Raw genomic sequence first — 14,654 nt, forward strand, 5'->3', positions numbered from 1 at the left:
GATTTCCCTGGTGGTCCAGTGCTTAAGACTTTGCGCTCCCAGTTCAGGGGGCGTGGGTCCAATCCCGGGCCATGGAACTAAGATCCCGCATGTTATAAGGCTCAGCCAAAAAAAAAAATTTTTTTTTTTTTAAAGCAAGAACAAAGCTTTTTTCTTTCTTCCACAGTCTCTCAACCTTTCATGGTGGTTTTTAAGTTGTTATTTAATGTCCAGATCCCTGAGACAAGGAAATACTCTGGGGCAGATCCCCATAGGCACGCAGGGTTCTGCCCCATGACTTGCTACAGATAGCACATGTGCCCAACCCTGACCCAGACCCAGACCTGGACCCTCCGTGTGCCTGCGCCCAGGTCCCTACTGGGGAAGGAGGGTGGCAGCTGTGGTTGGGTGGGGGCAGGGAGCCAACAGGTGAGAACCCATCGAGGGGAGGCAGGACCCCCAGCACATGCTCCACTGTCTCATCGGGCTGCACTTCCAAAACATAAGTTCAGAGGTGAAATCATTAAGAATTTCAAGATAGAGACCGCAGAGCACTAACCCCCAAGCACAGGGCCCCAGTTGGAGCACAGAGCCCTGTGAGACTGCAGTGATTACACAGCCATTATATTAGCCCAGCCTGGGACCTCTCTCCCCTCCTGGGTCCCCTTTGGCCAATTGTTGTCCACTGAGGTGGAAGCTGCAGGAGAGCAGGGAATTACAGGTGCTGCTGGCACCACTTTACCTTTAATCATGGTCTCAGGAGGCTATGGCCCTTGTTCTTCCCGTCAGCTGCGTAAATCCTAGGGTCTGCCTCTCAGGCTCCTGGTCCTCTCTTGCTCCCAGTATGGCGTGAGAGGTCCTAGCCTGCTCCTCAGATGCTGGGAAGTGAAGGCTTCTTAGTTTATGGCTTGGGATGCTCCTGGGTTCCAAGATGAAACTGCCTCCTCCTTACCTCCCTGAGTCTGACTTGGTGGGTTCTCAGGAGCCTGGACTTGGGGTCAGAAGCCTCCTCGACGTCTTACTTCCCTGACATACCTTCCAGAACAAATTTCCCAAAGTCGTTTCTCAGCCCTTCTCCACCTTGTCCATTTGCTCCCTGTAGTAGACAGAATAAAATTCTGGACAAAGATGTCCACATCCTAATCCCCAGAATCTGTGAATGAATGTTACCTTACATGACAAAAAGGGCTTTGCAGATGTGATTAAGTCAGGGATCTTGAGATGGGGAGTGTTTGGGGCTGAATTGTTTCCCCCCAAATTCATATGTTGAAACCCTAACCTCTAGTACCTCAGAATGTGTTTGTGTTTGGAGATAGGGCCTTTAAAAAGGTGATTAAAGGACTTCCCTGGTGGCTCAGCGGCTGCCGATGCAGGGGCCACGGGTTTGAGCCCTGGTCCGGGAAGATCCCACATGCTGCGGAGCAACTAAGCCCATGCGCCACAACTACTGAGCCCACGCACCACAACTACTGAAGCCCATGTGCTGTAGGGCCTGCGTGCCACAACTACTGAGCCCGCATGCTGCAACTACTGAAGCCTGCACGCCTAGAGCCTGTGCTCCGCAGCAAGAGAAGCCACCGCAATGAGAAGACCGCGCACCGCAACGAAGAGTAGCCCCCGCTCGCCGCAACTAGAGAAAGCCCGCACGCAGCAACAAAGACCCAACGCAGCCAAAATTTAAAAAAAAAAAAAAGAAGTGATTAAGTTAAAATGAGGCCATCAGAATGGGCCTAATCCAATCTGACTGACGTCCTTATAAGAAGAGGAAATTGGATGCACAGAGAGACACCAAGGATGTGCGTGCACAGGAGAAAGACCATGTGAGGACACAGTGAGAAGGGTGCCACCTGCAAGCCAAGGAGAGAGGCTTCAGGAAAAACCAAACCTGTCGGCGGCTTGTCTTGGACACTAGCCTCCAGAACTGTGATAAAATTAATTTGTTTTTTAAGCCACCAAGTCTGTGGCAGCCTTAGCAAAGTGACACAGGGTGATTATGCCGGGGGTGGGGGTGGGAGACGTAATCACCAGGGTCCTTATTTTTATTATTTATTTATTTATTTTTGGCTGCGTTGAGTCTTCGTTGCTGTGTGCAGGCTTTCTCTACTTGCGGCGAGCGGGGGCTACTCTTCGTTGCAGTGCGCGGGCTTCTCATTGCGGTTGGTTCTCTTTGTTGTGGAGCACAGGCTCTAGGCGCATGGGCTTCAGTAGTTGTGGCACGTGGGCTCAGTAGTTGTGGCTCACGGGCTCTAGAGTGCAGGCTCAGTAGTTGTGGTGCACGGGCTTACTTGCTCCGTCGCATGTGGGATCTTCCCAGACCAGGGCTCGAACCCGTGTCCCCTGCATTGGCAGGTGGATTCTTAACCACTGCGCCACCAGGGAAGTCCTCAGGGTCCTTATTAAAGGAGGCAGGAGGATCAGAGATAGAGAAAGGAGATGTGACAACAGAAGCAAAGGGTCAGAGTCAGAGATCTGAAGATGCTACACTCCTGACTTTTTTTTTTTTTTTTTAGTGACTTAAAACAGTGATCATTTGTTATTTCCACTCTTGGCTTTAAAGATGGAGGAAGGGGTCACCACGCGAGGAATGCAGATGGCCTTTAGAAACTGGAAAAGTCAAGGAAACATCCTCCCCAGGTGCCTCCAGAAGGAACCAGCCCTGCTGACACCTTGATTTCATCCCCAGAAGACTCATTTTGGAGTTCGGACCCCCCAAAACCATAAGAGAATTAATTTATGTTGTTTTAAGCCACTAGTTTGTGATAACCTGTTACAGCAGCCACAGGAAACTAACACCCACCCACTCCAATTACTGCCAGCTCAGTATTGTTTTCTAAGAAATTTACTTTAAAAAATGTGTGACCCAAGCCCCTCCCACCCCTGTAGCTGCCCTTCATAGCTTTGTCTCAGGAAGCCTCCTGATCCCGCTGGCAGCAAGGCCTTTTCCCAGCAGATATCCGCAAGATCGTTAATGTGCGATACCTCAGATGCCTTTTGGGGTCCTGGGCACAGACAGCCCAGTGTGGTTGGCTTTGTGAGGGGTTTGCTGGGCTGCGGGGAGAGCCCTCCTCACATCCTAGACACAGGCTGCCATTCTCTGCACAGGATCAGGCTCACATGTCACCGGGGCCAGTTCTGGGTGTGGGAAGGGCAAGGTCCCCAGGGCAGAGGGGCAGCTCCCAAGGCCCCCAAAGTAAAGCTGGAACAACTGATAACCTTCCAGCAGCATAACAGACTGAGTCTGTCTTAACGTTATCTTGCTAATTTTTGTTCCCAATCAACAAACTGCCAGTGTCATTGGCTTCCCTTCTTCCTTTCCTCCCCTCTCGCCTTACATCTGAAGGAGGGCTGGAAGCCTGCCTTTCAGGGAGCCTATTCTTTTCCTTTGCCTTAACTTCTCCTGCCTGGTTAGGCTGAGGTTACGGCAGGCAGTGCCATCTGTCCCCATCTTGTCAGAGACCTTGGTGTTTCTGACCCACAGGGGTTGAGGTCAAAGGAAGAGACAAAATAAAAGCAGGTAAAGGGACGAAAAGGCAGAAGAGGATTCTGGGGGTGGAGGTTGGGGGGAAGCCCCCAGGCAACCCTGGCAAGAGGCTCTGATGGCTCAAGATGGCGGGACCTGAGTTCTATAGCAGGTGGGAGTAGGTGGTATTGGGGTTTGTTTCTTTTTAGCTTAAGGTATGTTGGCTTAGGGGCGGGATCCTATCCCTAGGTTAGGGCTAAGGGGGATCTTAAGAATCAACTTTCCCAATTCCCTCATTTTAGAGGCAGAAACTGAAGCTCAGAGAAATTAAATGACTTGCTCAAGGTCACACAGTTTTTTTCGGTGCAGCACCAGGCCTCAGACCCGGGTCTTCTAAATCCTCACTGGGTCTCTTCGCTCCCCGATGTTCGAGGTCCCCTGGGAGTAGGGGGAACTGGAGGAAAGAAGTGGGAAGAAAGGGGCATGTTCCTTACATTTCTCAGTTCAATTTTACAAATTTATTTTATTCAGCTTGGAAAATGAATACAAATCCCTGGGTTTTGGGGGGACGGGGACGGGCAGGAAGAAGGAAGTAGGAGTTGAGGCAAGGTTATGAGCATCACAGTGGCTGTCTCACGTCCACGTCCAGGTCCACGTCCCTGCCCGGGGAGGGGGCGTGGAGGTTGAGCAGGGAGCTCAGGTCCGGAGGAACACCATGGTCAGGAGGCCTGGAGAGGGGAGGAAGAGCAGGGTCATATGTGTAGCCCGCCGGCTCTGTACGCCCTCTTTCCAGCCCCCACTCCCCTCTCTCTGGGCCCGGATCCCCTACCACCACCGTGCTCACCCAAGACGTAGGCTGCCACCAACTTCTGTCCCAGGGAGACGTGAAGGATTTGGGGCAGCTGGCTGCCAAGTTCATCCTGCAGCGGCAGCAGCAGGAAGGCCACAGAGACTGTGCCCATCAGCAAGAAGAGGAGGAAGGAGCTGGTGGCCAGGTGCGGGAGGGGGTCTGGGAAACAAGGCCCATCAGGAGCTCTAGCCTCCACTCCTGCCCAGCCCAACGCCCTCCAGGGAGGAGGCTGAAGATGGAAGGTGTACCCACTTTCTGTTGGACACCGGAAGTGTCCTCTCCTCCTTGGAGCCTTCGTCCCCACAGCCTCAGGAAACCCTCTCCCCTCTGGTCCCTCATCATTCGTTTTCTCTCCTCAACTCTGCCTTGATTACGGGCTCCTGTGTATCTGTGTGCCAGGCAGGGACCTCTGTCTCCCACAACTTGGTACATGATTGCTCAACCCGGTTTCTTATTATTTATTTTTTATAAATTTATTTATTTATTTTTGGCTGCGTCGGGTCTTTGTTGCTGTGTGAGGGCTTTCTCTAGTTGCGGTGAGCGGGGGCTACTCATTGCGGTGGCTTCTCTTGTTGCGAAGCACGGGCTCTAGGTGCGCGCGCTTCAGTAGTTGTGGCACGTGGGCTCAGTAGCTGTGGTTCGCGGGCTCTAGAGCACAGGCTCAGTAGTTGTGGCGCACGGGCTTAGTTGCTCCGTGGCGTGTGGGAATCTTCCCGGATAAGGGATCGAACCCGTGGCCCCTGCATTGGTAGGCGGATTCTCAACCACTGCCACCAGGGAAGCCCCCGGTTTCTTATTGAACTGAACTGAGCTGACACATGATGGGAAGTGCTGAAGTCAAAGCTAAAGGAAGAATTTTTCTCTTTAAGTGGAGGCCAGAAACCAAGGAAACTGCAAAGTCTGCTTTTTCCCTAACCTGATATAAAATCTCAACTCCTAGAAATGTTTCCACCAAAAAGCAAAAGACTGAAACGGAAGGGAATTCCCTGGCGGTCCAGTGGTTAGGACGCCACTCTTTCACTGCCAGGACCCTGGATTTGATCCCTGGTTGGGGAACTAAGATCCTGCAAGCCACCAGGCACAGCCAAAGCGAAAAAAAAAAAAAAAAAAAAAGACTGAACCGGAAGACCTCTTCAACTCCAATTGAGCTCATCTCTAGGGTCATGCTAGGTCCTCCCTCTTTACAGAACTCAAGAATTCCCATCCCTAAACTCACTCTCTGGGAAGTGCTGAGCCGTGGGTGGTGCTGTCCAGGAAGGAGGCTCTGGGTGCGGCGTTGGGTCAGGCTGTCCCTGAAGCTCAAGGGGGTACGCTGGGGCCCTCAGAACCGAGGTGATGTCCTTGCGCCCCACCACTCGGCCGTCTGTTCCCTCCTCAGACAGCTCAATGCGGAAGCGGTCCTGGACGTCATAGTGGCTGGGATTGGGGGCCACGTGGCGAATCACACTGGTCCCAAGAAAGGAGAGCGGCCCATTGAGGGGCAGTGAGAGGCAGTGATCCAAGAGGATCCAGGCCCCACCCTCCCAGGAAACTTTCCCTTAGGGACACAGACAGAGGGTGGGGTAAACAGGTTGAAGAGGACCTGGTCTGAGGCTTAAGCCATGGCACAGTAAATCAGAGAAAGGTGGCAGCGACCCCTGGCTTTCATAAGCCTCCCCACCCTCTCAACTCACATGTCAACGCAGGACTGAGGCTTCACATATCCTTCCGCGTCAAACACTGTGTATTTGGCAGGTGCTGTGCACAGGACTGAGGGGAAAAGGCACACAGACAGAGACCGACTATTGCCTCAGACAACCTGCACAAGCCCTGCCCATGGAGTCCCCCCTGCCTTCTACCCCAGGGCTGGACATCCGACCATACTCATCTGACTGCTCCAGCCCACCCAGCTCCCCAATGTTCTACCGCCAGCCCCCAATCCCTAGCACGAAGCGCCCATCCCCATCACCTCGGAAGCGAAGCGCTGCTCCCGTGGGGTTATAGAGGGTCAGCAGCTGCCGAGATCCACTCCGCTGGTCCGCCCTGAATACTAGATCCGGGGGAAAGACGAGGACCGGGACAACAGGTCCCGAGGGAGGAGGGGCGCCCCGGGACCCCCGCCCAGGAGCCCCCGGACCCACCAGCTCCTGGTCCTGGGGCGCCCCACGGCGCATGCAAGCTCTGGGCGGTGGAACATCCGAGGGCAGAGCTCAGGGGACAGGGCCTGGAGTATAAAGCCGAGGGGCGAGAGGGGCGAAAGGGAACGGGATGAGATCGTAGGGCAGGGCCTGGACTGATGCCGCCGCCGCCTCGGAATCCCGCTAGATGAGGGCCCTGCAGGCCAGGCGCAGGCCCCCCAAACCCTTCCTCTCCACAGCTGTGCCTTAGGTCCCTTTAGGCCCCGCCCCCAAGCCCTACCTCGAGGGTCACGCCCACCCCGTAAACCCAGCCCCTCCCGGCTCCCAGCCCTGGCCCTAGTCTTCAGCCCCAGTTCCCGATCTCCATAAGCCCCGCCCTGCCCCGCCCCTTCCGGGCCTCCCAGGGCACCCGCTCCTCTCTTCGGCCCAATTCCGCTGGCCGCCGCGCCCTCTTCCGGAGTTGCCCTTTCCGTCTCCTGCTCTCCCGAGACCTGTATCTGTGCCTCCGATCCCTCCCTGAGCTCGGGCCCGCGCTTCTTCGGGCTTCCGCCTCCGAACGGCCGCTCGCGCTATGAAGCTCACCTCTGGTCACAGCACCTGCCAATCAACCTGTGGCCGGACCAGGGCTGCCATCTTCCCGGCAGACCATTTCTGCTCTTCCGCCGTACGGCCTCTGTCATTGGCCAGGACGGCCTCGTTTCAGCTCTAGGTATACACCGATTGGTGCGCCTAAAGAGGTGATTGGCTTGATCCCAGTGACGTAAAACTTTACGAGCGTCTCTGGCTAGAACGCTAATCCTGGAATAGGTCGGGCGGCGAGGTGGGGGGGGAGGGGCCCGGGCGAGGATGGGCGTCAGGCTTTGTTCCTTTCTCCCCACTCTGAGGCCGTCCAAATCACTAGAATCACATCCCACAAGGGAACCCTCTTTCTCCACTTCAGTCCCAGGTTCTCCTAGATGCTTCCGCAGCAACGAAAGCCGTTTTCTGTAGTACGAGTTGGAGGTTGCTCCCAGATGGACTCGGTTCGTAGCCCGGGGCACTTCTCTTGATTCCTTCCTGCACGTAACTCATATTTGAAATCACTCATATTTGCAGAGGGAATCAGTATTCAGAATCTTCAGCTCCCCTTACAGACGAGGAAACAGCCTCGACAAGGTGAAGAATCTCACGCATTTGGTTAGCAGCGGAGCAAAACAAAGTTACCTGAAAGCCTTCTCTAAGCACCCTATCAAATGTAGAATCTCCCTTTGCCTGTCCTCTTATCATGCTTTTGTTTTCTTCAGAGCACTCCTAGAGCTACTTGACATCATGTTTATTTTAGTTTATCTCTGCTCAGGTAGAATTTACTCTCCTGTCCACAAGAGCAGCGACTTTGTTTTGTTGTATTTTCAGCACCGAAAACAGTGCCTGCCATTTGGAATGCCCAAATGAATGAGTGACTTGGATGAACTTCTGAGCTGAGATCTGACTGAAGTTAGGAAGTGAGCCAGGAGATGTCTGTGGAAGAGAATTCCGGATAGAGGGAACAGCAAAGACAAAGCCCGGAAGCAGGTGTGTACTAGAAATGGCCAAGGAGCCAGTGTGATGGAAGAGATTGTAAGGGAGACAATATTCAGAGATGAGATGAGGTGGGAGGGAGGACACAGATCACCTAGAGCCTTAGAGCCCACAGTAGGACTTCGGATTTTATGCTGAGACTGATGGGAAACTATGGAAGAGTTGTTTTAATTCCTTCTTTTTTTTTTTCTTTTTGGCTGCCCCAGGCAGCTTGCAGGATCTTAGTTCCCCAACCAGGGATTGAACCCCGGCCTTCAGCAGGGAAAGTGCTGGACCGCCAGGGAATTCCCTTAATTTCTTTTTTTTAAACAGCTTTATTGAGATATCTTTGACATATAAAAATTGTATATATTTAAGGTGTACAACTTGATGTTTTGATATATGTAGACATTGTGAAAAGATCACCACAATCAAGCTAATTTACATATCCATCACCTCCACATAGTTACCATTTTCTGTGTGTGTTGAGAATTTTGAGCAAAGGGGTGACAAGATTCGACTTACATTCTTCTGTATAGTAACTGTTGAGTTTAATGAATGAATAAAAACAAATCCCCGAGAGGAGCACCAAAACCATACAAATGGAGATGTGACCCCTTCCTCAAGTCTAGAAACATTTATTTGGATAAGAAAGGGGTCCATAGGGCCAGTGTCCGGAGGCTGGCCTGGGCTCAGGCTTGGGATCCAGCAGCCTGAACAGTCTTGGAGGGGCACCTCTTGCTGAGGTTGGTGAGGATCTGGTGCTGGGTGGGCCGGTAGAGAACCACGAAGCTCTCTGGAGGAAGGATCGGACCTCTGTTTTCTTCCACCCGGCCCATCAGCAGATAACTGATTCCTAGGGAAGAGGAGGAAGGGATTGAGAGTTTGTGTAACTGAGACCTTATAGATATACCCCCTCATCCCAGTCCCTCAGATTCTACTGCCTCCATCATTTTCATGAGGCTAAGTCCCCCTCTACATTTTCCCACATCTCTGTTACCTTTCTTCATGGGGGGGCACTGCTTGCAGGGCACATAAAACTTCAGGGAGGTGTCAGTGGGGGGAGAGGGCAGGTCCAGGCCTCCGGTTTTGTAAACACCAGTGAGATTGACAGTTACTGTGAGGCCCTCCCCTGGGCCCCGAACCATGGACTTCATCATTCCCGTCACCACTGTGGGAGAGAGAGGGAGAGGTGAGGAGACAGGAGGCCAGGGCAGGGCTGGAACTAGAAGGAGGGGGCCTTTGGGGACAGGAGGGGAGGTTAGAGGAGCTGGAAGGGCAGAGCTGGGGGATGGGGCTGCTTACCCAGGTCGCTGTTACAGAAGTGGCTCTGCAAGGTGCCTGTCCGCCGGCACTGTTTTGGGCAGGAGACACTGGATGCATCTGGTGGGGGGGGAGGGGGGCACTGTTTGTGGAGAGTAACCTACCCAGCAGGTAGGAAGGACCACTTTCCCCACAAAAGCCTCATTGCTTTGAACTTGTTCAGAGCTCTATCCGGCTTCGTGTCCCAGCACCCAGTACCAGCCATTAGCACAGAGGTGGCACCCGTGGGTGCTGTATTGAATGAATGAATGAGCGCAGTAAGGAACTCGGGTACAACTCCCTTCAGTCTGCGTCCGCTTCCTCTGCCTTTCCAGACTCACCGGGGCCCACCGGAGTTGCCTCTGCCTTAGGCGCGGCCTTCGGTTTCTCCTCAGGTGGGACTTCGGGCTTGACTTTGGGCCCGGCTCCGGGCTTGGGGCCCGGGCCGAGGAGCGGGGGACTCGGCCGGGCGTCCTCCCCCGGGCTCCGGGCTGGCCCTCCTTCGGTGGCGCCCCGCGGCAGGGTCCTGTAGGAGGCCGAGAAGCCGTCGGCCGTGACGCTGAGGTCCGAGACGAACTGGACGAGGAGCTCGTTCCCTTCGGAGGAGATGGGACTGCGGGCGCGGGGCATTGGGGGAGGTGTCAGGCGGGCGGCGCATGCTGCCCCCTACCCAGGCCGGCGGCCTTTTCACCTCTGCCCCTCGGTTGTCTGCGTTAGCTTCCCGACTTCGCAAGCCCCACTCGCCTCTCCATCCACGGACCCCAGGCCTGGCGTCAAGCCTCGTTTTCTGCCTGGGCCGCTACCCGCTCCGCCCACCCGTTTGGGGCCGGCAGGTTCTCCTCCTGCGGCTTCAGCTCAACCCCGCCCCTCCCACCAGCAGCGCTGTCCCCCCGCTCCCGCACCAGGCGCGGCGGAGACGCCCGGACGCCGTCACCCACCCAGGTGCCGCCCCCTCACCCCGGGGCTGTGTCGCCGCAGAACTTCCCCAGCCGCTTGGCGTCGTCGCTCACGGCGCCGTTGAACACGCTGACCGAATCGTAGCGGCAGTAGGAGTCGGGCTCCAGGTCAAACTTCCCGAAGGTCAGTGAGATCACCTGGCGGCGGGGCAGAGGCGGAGGCTGCGCGGCGGGACCCCGGGCAGCCGAGGGAGCGGAGCTCTCGCCTCTCACCTCCTCCGCCCGGCCGCCGCCTCCGGGACGCTCGCCGCGGCCTCCTCGCTCACCTCCCGCGTGCCCTCCAGCCCCCCTCTTAATGCATTCACACCACAGCTCGGAGGAGCACACACATCCACGGGGGCTCCGCAGTGGCCTCGGTCGCCGTAGTTCGCAAGGTCAAGTCCTGGCTCATTCTCCAGGAACAGACCCAGAATCCACCTCCACCGCCACCACACACACACACACGCACGCGTGCGCGCGCCAATCAGTGTATATATCAGCATCGGGTACCTCGCTCTCGTAAGGTTCGTCACAGTCGTAATTTGATATTTTTTGTTTGGGTGCAAGCAGGTCTGGGTCTGTTTTTGCTCCCCACCATGGCAAGCTCAGTGCTCGGGACATTGTAGATGTTCAATAAATCTTTGCAGGCTGCATACTGGAGGACGCCGCCTGGGTCCCCGAGGGCAGCCCGGGCAGGGGGTCAGTACCTGGTCCGGGGGCGCGATGATGTGCCAGGAACAGCTGATGCCCGGGGGGTAATCGGACTCGGGCCAGTTGGGCGTGGTCAGGGTTCCCTGGGCCTTCTCCAGCCGCCCCCCGCAAAATTGGTGCTCTGGGGAGGGGAGAGAGGAGTGGGGGTGGGGGGCGGTGGAGACCCTCGGTCAGCTGGAGGAGAGCTCTAGGCTGGGAGCCCGTGCAGAAAGCTCAGATGTCTGGGTCTCGGGATGATGGGGCGAGAAGAGAGGGAGGAAGAACGGGGGTAGGTTAGCAGAGATGGGGCTCGGAGGAGCGGGGCTCCGGGAGGTCTTGGACCGCGGGGGGGGTAAGTCTTGAACCGCCGGGCACCCAGGCGGGCGGTGGTAGGGGGAGGAGGAATTGACTGGACACGCTCCCTTCTTGCCCCTCCCCCTGACCCGAGGCCACATCGCGAAGCCACATCGCGAGGCCACATCGCTCCTCTTCCCCTGGAAGATCCCATCTCCCCGGCCCGGCAGAAAAGTCCCCGTCGCAGCTGGAGAGTCCCCATGTTGTGAGGGTGCTCTCAAATTGGGGCACAGCCCCGAGGCCCCCTTGGGGAGGTCCCTCCTTAAACGTTTTAGGGGAGACTTCTGCCGCCAGGAGGGGGTGATGGGACCGCAATCGGGAGCCCCCGGGCTGGGTGTAGGGGGCTCCGGGTCGGGGGAACCTAATCCCCCAGCCCGGGGGTGCCCCCTCGCGCCCGTCTGAGGGAGCCCGATTGCGGACGGGGGCGGGCAGTTACTCACCGTCCCAGTAACCCCAGGCCGCCCATTCCACCCGCGGGTCGGTGACCCATTTCCGCCTCGCGCCTGGGCGGGGGCCTGGAAGAGGGGGTGGGTGGGAGCGGGAAGGGGGGGAGAGAAGATGGGGAGGAGGGACTGAAGGGGCGGTTAGTGAGGGAAAAGGGTAAGGGAGACAATGGGGGTCCCAGGCTCTTGGGGTGGAGGTTAAGGCTAGGGTGGGGCCTGCGCCGGGGGCGGGGCCAGGAGAGGGGGACGGCGGAGGTGAGGGAGGTCTCACCAGTGCCTGAGGTGGCCCGCCCGCTGTACCAGAGCAGGAAGCCTCGTCCTCCCGTGCCCTCGTCCGATGTCATCCTCAGGGTCACCTGGTTGCCGGGGGCGACTAAGGGCGCTGGCCGGAAGGTCCCGCAGAAGCGTCCGAGCCGCTGGCCTGAGGTTCCAGGCCCGGCAAAGACCTCCAGAGCGTCATAACGGCAGGAGGGGTGCAGCTCCAGGTCAAAGACTCGGAAGGAGAGGGACACAGTCTGGCCCTCAGGGACCTGATGGTGGGGACAGGGTCGGGGACCTGCAAAGTCAGGCCGGACACAACCAGGCACAGGGCCCCTCTTTTTCCCCAAGCATTTCCTACAGAAACTGGGCCTGAAACAGAGGGGGCCCCATCAGGATGCAGAGCAGAGGGCTTGTGGCTTGTGCAGGGGACAAGACCTGAGGTCTGTGGAGAGACCAGAGGGGATGGGGATGAAGCTGGGAATGGAGAAGCAGGCTCGGAGTTAAGGTGTGAGGATGCTTGCCACGTGTTACTGTGGGCACCGATGCTGTCAGTGACCAGAGGGGAGGGGGCTGGGACTTCCCCAGGGAGAAGCGGCGGGGCATGCCGGGAGGGGGGTTCCCTTAGCGGTCTGGCTTCTGGCTGCCTGGACCCAGGCCTCGGGGAGACTTGGACAAGGGGACGGCGGCCAGAGGGGCCTTCTCACCGTTATCGTCCAGACGCACTCCTTATTGGCGGGGTAGAGGTTAGGGAAACCCTCGCTTGCCAGGTAACCCGACTCCCCAGTCACATCCCCTCCACACAGGAACACAGGTCTGGAGAACAGAAGAGAGGTCAGGCCTGAGTGGGGGAGTAGTGCAGGGACTGGGGTAGGGCAATGAGCATGGGGGCGCCAAGGAGGGCAGCCAGGGGGATGAGGGAGGGAGGCCCAAAGGATCCGAGGCGGCCTCAGCCAGCCGGGACGGGACTGGGGTGGGAAATACTCCAGCAGAGAATCAGGAAAAAGTGGGACCAGCAACTTGGCTGTCCCTCCAGCCCCTCAGAGTCCCCACCCCCACCCCAGCAGGAATTCCCGGAATCCTCCTCGGCTCCCCTCCGTCATTCTCCCCCCTGGCCCTGCCTGGCAGTCAGGGCCTGGAGCGGCCTAACTACTTCCAGATGTGGACACAGCCTCGAGGTGGGGGGGTGAGGGGGCGGGGAGATGAGGGAGAAGTAGCAGCCAGGGCCCTGCGCTCCCAACCTTTGCCCTGCTCCGGCTCCAGCTAACTACTGCGGTGACTGACTCCCACATCTCCCACTTGCAGCCCCCTCTTCCCCCCCACAGTCTCTAATTCCCTCCTGGAATCCAGATGACCAGCTACCAGGCAAGTTCAAGGTCTTGGTGCTCTCAGGTTCCATGGTGGGGCCAAGGGTCTGGATAGGTGGGGAGACTTGAAGGGCAGAGGACGGAGGGTGGAGGAGTGGGGAGCAGTGGTGACCCGCAGGAGACAGTGGTCTTGCAGCAGGGAAGGAGGACGTGGGGGCCAGAGAAGGGTGAGGGCTGTGGGAGATCTGGTGGGGGGGGTGTGTTAGCAAAAGAATCTACAAGATCCACAGGCATAGCCCCCCAGGAATCAGGGATCTGAAGTTCACTCAAGCCATCTGGAAGGTGCCGAGAGACCTACCTGGTGTAGTTGGGGCTCTGGCCCTGGGTGAAAGGCAGCAGCAGAGCCCAGGCAGTGAGGAGGGGCCCCAAGAGGGAGGCTGTGGTAGTAGGCAGCATGGCCCGAGGGAGAGGCGCTGGGGTCCTCAAGACAGAGGCAGCAGCTGAGTGTAGCAGCGGCAGCGGCAGCAGCAGCAGCAGGGATAATCAGTGCCAGATGAGGCAGCCTTGGGCGTGTGGGCGTGGGGACTGGCCAGTGGGGCGGGCGGCGGGGAAGGCGGGACAGGGAGAGAAGAGCCGGGACAGTGGCGATTCCAGGGGCCTCTCTAGGTCCAGGACACATAAATACTGACCCAGTGTGGGAGTGGGGGTGGAGCAATGAAGGGCAGAGGGAGCATTACTGGACCAGGCAGTCCAGTAATGTCACCTGGAAGCCCACTCTGTCCAGTGCCCGAGCATCCTTCCAACACAGCCTCGGGTCCTTCCTGAGGACTCTCCAGCCCACCCGTGATCCTCCCCATTCCTGCTTCCTCAGCACCCAGAGGAAGTCCTCCCCTGGACTCCCAACCTCTAATCACTTACCCACTTCCTGACCACCCCTGCTCCAGTTTATTTTCCACTTCAAATGTCTACTGTCCTCTCCATACCCGGGCCAGACTAGGCCACAGAGGAAGAAGTCTGCTCACCCATCTTCTCTCCCAAATATTTGGAGGTATGGATGGGGGCAGGGAGGCATGCTATGTGGGTAAAGGGAGTGTCTTCCTTATTGAGGAAGAGGAGGATGGAGTAGAAAGGGAAAGGACAACATGTGAGATCAGATCTGGAAGGGAAACAGGAGGAGGAGAGCGGGGGCGGGGTTGGGGATGAAGGGAAATGGGTAGGAAGCATCCTGAAGTCAGAGGAAGCCCCTTCCTCAGTCTGATGGACAGAGGATCCAAGTGGGGGAACCAAGTAGGCATCAGGTCTTGGCGTTGGCGGGAGAAGGAAGCTGAAGGATCCAGGTGCTGTCAGGTCTGCAGCAACTGACAGCCAGAGCTGCGTCCACTCTGCCTGCCCACCCCACGTTCCTCCCAGGCCCCAGGGTTAC

The 14,654-nt window shown here is 57.2% G+C and overlaps 2 protein-coding genes and 1 long non-coding RNA gene across 7 annotated transcripts; 1 reads left to right on the forward strand and 2 right to left on the reverse strand.

The window, feature by feature from the left end:
* Positions 1-3,934: 3,934 nt before the first annotated feature.
* Positions 3,935-7,082, reverse strand: MOSPD3 (motile sperm domain containing 3). Of its 3 annotated transcripts, none has more exons than XM_059897013.1 (6): positions 6,989-7,082; positions 6,238-6,492; positions 5,963-6,038; positions 5,506-5,735; positions 4,284-4,448; positions 3,935-4,167 (listed from the first exon to the last, which is right to left on the reverse strand). In XM_059897013.1, exons 2-6 carry the CDS (start codon positions 6,440-6,442, stop codon positions 4,136-4,138), a joined length of 708 nt encoding a protein of 235 aa, XP_059752996.1. In that variant the 5' UTR covers positions 6,443-6,492; positions 6,989-7,082; the 3' UTR covers positions 3,935-4,135. The 3 variants fall into 3 exon arrangements, with proteins under 3 accessions (XP_059752996.1, XP_059752998.1, XP_059752997.1); XM_059897015.1 differs by lacking the exon at positions 6,989-7,082 and adding an exon at positions 6,898-6,976; XM_059897014.1 differs by lacking the exon at positions 6,989-7,082 and adding an exon at positions 6,816-6,902.
* On the forward strand, positions 6,806-8,523 carry LOC132348968 (uncharacterized). Of its 2 annotated transcripts, none has more exons than XR_009497595.1 (3): positions 6,806-7,143; positions 7,799-7,957; positions 8,170-8,523. It is a non-coding gene; the product is annotated as an uncharacterized LOC132348968 (long non-coding RNA). The 2 variants fall into 2 exon arrangements; XR_009497596.1 differs by having other exon boundaries at positions 6,806-7,115.
* Positions 8,524-8,564: 41 nt separating this feature from the next.
* PCOLCE (procollagen C-endopeptidase enhancer) lies at positions 8,565-13,865 on the reverse strand. 2 transcript variants are annotated; one of them, XM_059897007.1, is made up of 10 exons: positions 13,590-13,865; positions 12,632-12,740; positions 11,938-12,196; positions 11,664-11,738; positions 10,887-11,011; positions 10,202-10,338; positions 9,586-9,857; positions 9,248-9,325; positions 8,943-9,113; positions 8,565-8,798 (listed from the first exon to the last, which is right to left on the reverse strand). In XM_059897007.1, the coding sequence occupies exons 1-10, from the start codon at positions 13,685-13,687 to the stop codon at positions 8,635-8,637; spliced, it is 1,488 nt and encodes a 495-aa protein (XP_059752990.1). In that variant the 5' UTR covers positions 13,688-13,865; the 3' UTR covers positions 8,565-8,634. The 2 variants fall into 2 exon arrangements, with proteins under 2 accessions (XP_059752990.1, XP_059752991.1); XM_059897008.1 differs by lacking the exon at positions 11,664-11,738 and having other exon boundaries at positions 13,590-13,851.
* Between the last annotated feature and the right edge of the window lie 789 nt (positions 13,866-14,654).

This window comes from Balaenoptera ricei, chromosome 15, assembly GCF_028023285.1.
Source record: "Balaenoptera ricei isolate mBalRic1 chromosome 15, mBalRic1.hap2, whole genome shotgun sequence".
Lineage (NCBI taxonomy): Eukaryota > Metazoa > Chordata > Mammalia > Artiodactyla > Balaenopteridae > Balaenoptera > Balaenoptera ricei.